The sequence below is a fragment of the Quercus suber genome, unplaced genomic scaffold, assembly GCF_002906115.3.
Source record: "Quercus suber isolate HL8 unplaced genomic scaffold, Cork oak 2.0 scaffold_495, whole genome shotgun sequence".
NCBI classification, from domain to species: Eukaryota; Viridiplantae; Streptophyta; class Magnoliopsida; order Fagales; family Fagaceae; genus Quercus; species Quercus suber.
Window position 1 is genome coordinate 193249 of NW_027069944.1, and position 7622 is coordinate 200870.

The window sequence follows — 7622 nt, forward strand, 5'->3', positions numbered from 1 at the left end:
CCGTCTTGCCATGCTGATCTCGCCATTGCCGATCTTGCCACGCCGATCACAACACGCCGAGAGATAGAGACCGCCCAGGCTCGCCACTGTTGCTTGTCGTGTGTCGTGGGTGAGATTTGCTTGTCGTGGATGGTGGGCTTTGCTCGCTGTGGGTCTGGGTTTTGCCGTTGTGGGCATGGGTTTGTTGAATCGATGTTTGAGGCTTGGGTTTGAATGGGTTGTGGGTTGTGGGTATTGGCTTTGGTGGTCGGTGGTTGCTGGGTGTTTGGGTGGCTTTAGATGTTGGTGTGGTGGGTTTTGGGTGTTGTTTTGGTGGCTGTTTGGGTGGTTTGGATTGGTGGATGTTTGGGGTAGTGGGTCTTTAAGTGTTGGTTTGGATTGGTGTTTGGCCAGATCGATGGGGGTGGCAGTGGTTTGGACTTTTGGTGGGGGTTCGGGTGGCTGTGAGTTGTGAATTGGGTTGTGGTGGGCTGTGCAGTGGTGGTGGTGGGCTATGTAGTGTATATTACTGTTTGAAGTGTTTTTTCTAATGATATTTTAATGTGATGTATATATTATTTTAATATATGAGATTGAAGAATAGAACATCTGATAAATGGTATGTTGTAAAATGATGTGCTAAAATGATAAAGTAAATTTTTAGTGTGTTAAAATGATATTTTTTATGAGAGAGCTGATGAGAATGTCCTAGGAGAGTAATTTGCCATTTGCTTAAAAAAGAAAAAAAAAGAAAAAGAAAAAAAAGAAAAGGTATAGACATGTCATTTTGAAACCTTTGTTTGACCCATTTGTCCATTTCCCTCCGCATCCTCTGCTCTGAAATCAAATTCAAAAAAAAAAAAGCAGCAGCAGCAGGAGCGGCTTGTTGTGAATGGGATTTCAGTCTCAGTCTCAGAGCTTGTTGAGCTCCCCAATGTTAGACGATGACGACGATTTCCAGATCCCTCTCAGTCTCACCCAAGCATCCATACGGAAACCTCTCAAGCCCACCAATTCTAATTCCACGCGCCGCCCATCCAAGAAGCCGAAGCGCTCTGGCAAAGAGAATGTAAATGTCCCGGGACCCACAGCCACTCAATCTCGGAAATCTCAACTCCATGATTTTGAATCCTCGGATTTGATTGGCTGCAGCAGCAGCAGCAGCTTGGATTCGATTCGGTCCAGCATCGTCGATTGCACAAATTCTACGGCCACAGATGAGAAGAAGGGATTGATGAAAATCAGTGGCGGTTACCTCTGCAATTCGATAGAGTCTAGGTTATTGAACTCCGCTGTGGACAATGTCGTCGGCGGCTCCGAGAATGAGATGGGTGAGGACCTCGATTTGTTGCTCAATTTGGGTTCCGATTCTCAACTAGAAGAAGATTGGGTTCGATGTCCACTATGTGGGATTGACATCTCCGACATGAGTAACCAACAACGCCAAATACACACCAATCAGTGTCTTGACAAAGACCAAACTCAACCTCAACTTCAACAACATGTAATAAGTTGGAACTCTCTCTTTTTCTTCTTCTCTTACTTGTTTGTTTATATTTTGAAAGCTAATATATGGGGTATTTTATTCAGGTTGTTCTTCCGGGTGATGACGATGATAAAAGTGAACCTCAAATTGCTCGGCAAGTTGCTGATGTTTCTACTGTTCTCGTGTGGCTGCGCAGCCTCGGTTTAGAGAGATATGAAGATGTTTTTGTTCGAGAAGAGATCGATTGGGACGCCCTACAGTGGCTCACAGAAGAGGTGTGTGCTTCCTTCCTTCATAATCAACGCTAACGTATTGTTAAAGTAATTGCTTTTAGTCCCCATGAAGTGATGAGCTAAACCCATGAACGATTTTAGTCTCTGAAGTTTAAAGCGATCACTTTTAGTCCCTTACATGATGCGGCCAAAATATATTTTAGTCACTAACAAACTTAAAGCTATTGCTTTTAGTCCCTGTGAAGGGATGAGCTAAACCCATGAGCGATTTTAGTATCTGAAGTTTAGTCCTTTAGATGACGTGACCAAAATATATTATTAGACTTCAGTTTATAAGAAAGATGAAAACAAGCATATGGTTAAATATAGGTTGGGATATAAAAAATTTCCCTTCCCCTCTTCTAGATGAAAAGGTTTGTTTGTGCTGCTAATATGATAAACATTTTACGTAGGGTGATAATTGAACTATAATCATAATGAATTTCTCTGTTAGAATTCAAACAATGTGTGTTGTTTGGGTATAAGTGTATATTTTTTCAGAATTCAAACAACTCATATTTGCTCTCTTTATGTTATGGTGCTGTTGTTTTTGGTACTTCATCTTGTGGCTTGTTTGTTTATGCAATAAATTTCATCTGATTTTTCCCCTCTTTTCTGCTTCAAAGGATCTGTTCAGCATGGGTATCACTGCACTTGGTCCTAGGAAGAAGATTGCACATGCTCTTAGTGAACTTAGAAAAGAAAGTGCCCGTTTGTCTGAAACACATACTGATATTCATGCCAGTTCTGAACCTCAAAGGCACAGCACCCATGGGGTTGAAATGCACAATGATGCATCCGAAGGAGCAGTTGATGAAACTAATAAAGTAGCTACAAACAAGTTGATTACAGATTATTTTCCAGGCTCTGCTAGTGACAGGAAAAAAGTCACTACCTCTGGGGGACAGAGTCGGGTAGAAACAAGAAGCTCCAATTCTGGGCGTAAACGTGCCATGTCAAAAAATAATGTTGCAAATGGAAAATTCAAGGATGTTCCCTCGTGGTGTTGCATACCAGGAACATCATTTCGAGTGGTAAATGGCCTTCCAAGTAATTATAAATATTGTCATTTTGATTTGTCACTTTTGCAGTCTTGATTGCTCCCTGCACTGGACTATAATGAAAATAAATTATATTGATAACGATAATAGTAAGAGTTTCCTCTTATGTAATGATTTTGTATTCATTGTGTGCATTGATCATGGTCATGTTGTTACATGGACATTTGTAAAACTTGGTCATAAATGCTGGCTGGCCATTGAGCCAGCAACACGTATTCAGTACTCTAGTCACTTTCATATTCCTTGCTGTAAAGCAGACATGGGTTTGGTGTAGTTCTACCCCCTGCATGAAATTTGACGACAATGAATCTGGTTAAGTACAATGACTTTCTCTTTCTTTATGTGGAACGCTTCCAATATGTACTTGCTCTTGAAATTTAAGAGAATTTTAGGGCTAATTTGCACTTCTTTGATAATTATCACAGAGTTTGTGTTGCTAATTTTGTTCTGATTGGCATTTGCAGGATGCTTTTCGACATCTTAGAGGAGATTGTTCCCATTGGTTTCTCACTCACTTTCATATGGACCGTAAGTTCAATAACAATTCTTTTTTGTTAAAGTTTGTTAGTCTGAGAGAAAATGTTTAATATGCATTTGTCATGTCAGTTGTTTATAGCAATCCCACATAGATCATTTATTGTTGCTTCTAGAGTTGCTTTCTGCTTAATACAAATTGTTTTGCAATATTTTAACATGTTACTTTATATAAGGAGTATTTACTCTGAAACTAAATCCAATGTTTCCTTGATTATTACTTATTCAATTAAGTTTCAGTCCCCTCTCCGCAGGTTCCCCACTGGATAATTAGATATAGATTCCTTGCACAGGCCTAGTTTTATGCACACTGCAGACTAAATATGGAAATTCTAGCAGTAGTGACTTGAATCTTGATTTCATTCTGTGACAAATTTTCCTGAGTAGGCCATGCACGTAAACGTTTTTGAGAAGAGTTTTCATAGAAGTGGCAGTTTACATACATTTGGGAAGGGTATTTTATAATCTCGAAGCATCACCTTCTCTTTTTTAAATCACCTTAAAAATGCAATTTACTGATGTGCCCATGAAATTTAATGGAATTCTTTCATAGTTAGGCAACATTAGATGCATTCACATAGCATTACAGAAACATGTGTGGTACTCTGTTGCATGAATCATTTTCTTAAACTATAGGTCCACTGTGATCATGTTTTGTTGTATTGAGGACAAAGTGAGGTTCAAGTAATTACAGTCATATTTCATTGTCCAAATGAATGCCTGAGGTTGGGTTGTTGCAATCATTCAGAAGTCAAGATTGTCAGTTTATAATTCATTAATTACAGACTTTTGGTTTTATGCCAGTACTTCTTTTTTTCCTGCAGATTATCAAGGTCTTACAAGGTCCTTCTGTCATGGAAAGATTTATTGCTCCTCCATAACAGCTAGTCTTGTAAATATGAAGATTGGGATCCCGTGGGATAGATTGCAAGTTTTACCCCTCAACCAAAAGATCAATATTGCTGGTATTGATGTGACCTGCTTGGATGCAAACCACTGCCCTGGTTCAATAATGATCCTTTTTGAACCACCCAATGGTAAGGTGTGGTCCTGACTGACTTCCTAATACACTGTACCCTAAATTCCATTATTGGCCTACCATTGATTTGAAAGCTGATCCAGGTTCCCTTGCATCTAGGCTATTCTGCATACAGGGGATTTTCGCTTTAGTCAGGATATGGCAAGCATCTCCGTTTTGCAAACATGTCCTATTCATACTCTTATCCTTGATACCACTTACTGTAATCCCCAGGTGAGTCTATATAAACAGTTGAATTATCTCTTATCAAATCTCTGGGCTTTAAACAAGTTAGGCTGAGTAAAACTCCCTTTTGCTTGGCTTGGTTAAAGCTCACCACAATCGTGTTAATGTAATTGGATGAGAATTATGTTTAAAGCCTGTAGTCCTAGGTTTTTTAAAGTGTAAGAGCATTTACACTGGCTTATTAATGTGTTGATCTTTTCAAATTAAAGTTGTAGGTTTAATTTCAGCCCTCTCAAGCTCAACTGGGATTGTTCAGTGAACCTGGTTTGAAGCTTGGGCTTGGCTCTTAGATAGATGAATTAATATGGCTCATTGGCAATTGGCATGCCTTCTAAAACTTTGTAATTTTTTGCTGAGTTCAAATTTCTGTATTGTTTTAGTGCATTGCTGGAGACATGGGCATTATGTGGTCATTGGTCAGTGCATTAGCGTTGGAAACCTAGTATTCTATTTTCTTGCAAGATATGCATTGATGTGGTAGATTCATTTATGTGATTTTATAATTTATTATGCACCTATATCTCTATTTATGACATATACCTTAAAAAATATTGCCTATTTGTTGCCAATGAGTTCTAGCTCAAATAGCTCCCCTTTTCCTTGTAAGATCAAGGTGAAAGGCAAGGTATTGAGTTCAAGACTTACTGGTGTGTGTGAGTTAACTTATCAATAGAAAATATTTCCAAAGTTGCAATTCATAATTGTTAAAGTTTACATTGCAGGATATCCATGTCTTTACCTGTAAGTTGTAAGTTGTAACTTCACGTATGTGCATCTTTGGCACTCTTTAAGACAAATTAATACCAAAATATTAATGTTGTTCCCTTTACTTCCAATGTAATAGAGATTTTTCCCCCTTAAAAGGGGTCAAATTACTTTATTATTTTGGTCACTGCTCACTATTCTATCTGGAGCATACTTATGATGTGTACTGTTCATGATTTCTTGCAGTATGACTTCCCAAAGCAAGAGGCCGTAATTCAGTTTGTGGTTGATGCCATTCAAGCTGAAGCTTTCAACCCTAAAACTCTTTTTTTGATTGGTAGCTATACAATTGGTAGAGTTCATCACTCTCTCCTTCTCTCTCCCCCTGCCCTCCCTCCCCTTCTTTCCATTGATCTCCATAGTAGACTAACACATTGAAGTAAATCCTTCCAAGATTCTGGTTAAAGGAAGTTTCATGTGAACAAATTCAATTTGTTGTTCTGAACTTAAGCTTACATCTTTATATGCTTATATACTTTTTCTTTTATTTGGTTACCGAGTCTTCTCCCCTCCACCCCCTTCAGATTGCTGTATTTATATATTTATTTATATTTCTGCTGACAAGAGTATTTTCCCTTTAACAGGAAAGGAGCGGCTGTTCTTGGATGTTGCACGTGTGCTTCGTAAAAAGGTTTATGTCACTGCAGCAAAGCTGCATATATTAAGATGCTTAGGGTTCCCTGAGGAAGATATGCGGTGGTTTACAATAAATGAACAAGAAAGCCACATTCATGTTGTGCCTATGTGGACAATTGCGAGCTTCAAACGTCTGAAGCATATTTCCAATCAATATGTGGTGCGCTCAAGATTATTACCCCTTTCTTTTAAGACATGAATACAGTTGTACACACACACACACACACACACACACATTCATATGTAAGCATGTATGCTTTAGTACATGTTTGTATAAGGAACATTTCATGAGATCCCAAGTACAATATAAGATTTATGACTCTCTCTCTCTCTCTCCCCCCCTCAAGTTTACCTGTTTGTGACAAATTTCTCAAGGTCCTAGCTATAGGCAATATGACCATTTTAAAGGACTGACAATATAAATTTATATCTATTTTGCATTTTTAATACTGAATCTTACTTTGTTTCATGAAATGGACATTCATCAATATCATTTGTATGCTGATTGTCCAGGGTCGATTCAGTCTTATAGTTGCTTTCTCTCCCACCGGGTGGACATTTGGTAAAGGAAAGAAGAAATCTCCGGGAAGAAGGTCACAGCAGGGTACCATTATAAGGTGATGCAATCTCCTCAACTTTAAAGACCTTTTGAAAACTATCTGGTGCTTAATTACTTCATAACTTCTGGCCCAGTTCCATGAAATATGCAATTACTGATGGATAGAGTGGGGCTGAACATGTGCTGCTAAAGTGTTTCTTCTCCATAGCCCTAGCCTCCAAACTTCATAGTATACATTTTATGCAAAAAGGAATTGACGTAGTCTTTACTAATGCTGGTATGCATATTCTATTTCAACCTGTTTTTAAGGGCGAAATTAATTTTTTTTTAAAAATAATAATAACTTTCAACCACATTTGACAAGTTTGGCAAACTAATAAAATACTCATTCCCTGGGATTGTCATTGTAGCTCAAAATTTATATTTACATGCATATGTGAGTATTTGATGACTGATTTATATAAATAGAACATGACTAATTTGACTTGAGGATTGATTTTATATTTAGTTAAACAGGGACTAATTTGAGATTGTTATGTTGTTTTCCAGGTATGAAGTGCCATATAGCGAGCATTGCAGCTTTACAGAACTGAAAGATTTTGTGAAGCTTGTATCTCCCATAAATGTAATACCAAGTGTAAATAATGTTGGGTCAGATTCTGCCAATGCGATGATCTCCCTCCTATTATCTTGATTTGTACAATACAGGCTTCCTTTAAGTTCACCATTCCAAGGCCTTAGAAAAGAGAGTTAACGTTGCAACATATGCTTTGTAATAAACTTGTAATGGCACAAACTTGTTATCATAAAATCGATCACTATGAAGCCAAAAAGAAGCAATTCTTATCACTTAGAGCTGACTAGCAGTGTTGACTTAGGCCGATCATGCATTTTTTTACTATATATATAGACTTGTGCATGACTGTTCGGAAAAAACAAGGATTGTGCAGCACAATGGATGCAGTCCATTCCATCCTCTTGTTCTTCCTCCCAACTGCTCATTTAAAACTAAGTGGGACAAGTTTAGAATACTTTCTGCCTACGCCCTCAGCTTGTTCTAAAAAAT

At 38.1% G+C, this 7622-nt stretch overlaps 1 protein-coding gene across 2 annotated transcripts; it reads left to right on the forward strand.

Moving 5' to 3' along the window:
• Positions 1-787: 787 nt before the first annotated feature.
• On the forward strand, positions 788-7409 carry LOC111984578 (DNA cross-link repair protein SNM1). Of its 2 annotated transcripts, XR_002879934.2 has the most exons (11): positions 788-1483; positions 1570-1740; positions 2364-2771; positions 3263-3326; positions 4157-4374; positions 4471-4584; positions 5548-5653; positions 5946-6157; positions 6511-6614; positions 6691-6833; positions 7106-7283. XR_002879934.2 is itself a non-coding variant. In XM_024016209.2 (10 exons), exons 1-10 carry the CDS (start codon positions 872-874, stop codon positions 7248-7250), a joined length of 2154 nt encoding a protein of 717 aa, XP_023871977.1. In that variant the 5' UTR covers positions 789-871; the 3' UTR covers positions 7251-7409. The 2 variants fall into 2 exon arrangements, 1 of the variants encoding a protein (XP_023871977.1); XM_024016209.2 differs by lacking the exon at positions 6691-6833 and having other exon boundaries at positions 789-1483; positions 7106-7409.
• The last annotated feature ends 213 nt before the right edge of the window (positions 7410-7622 follow it).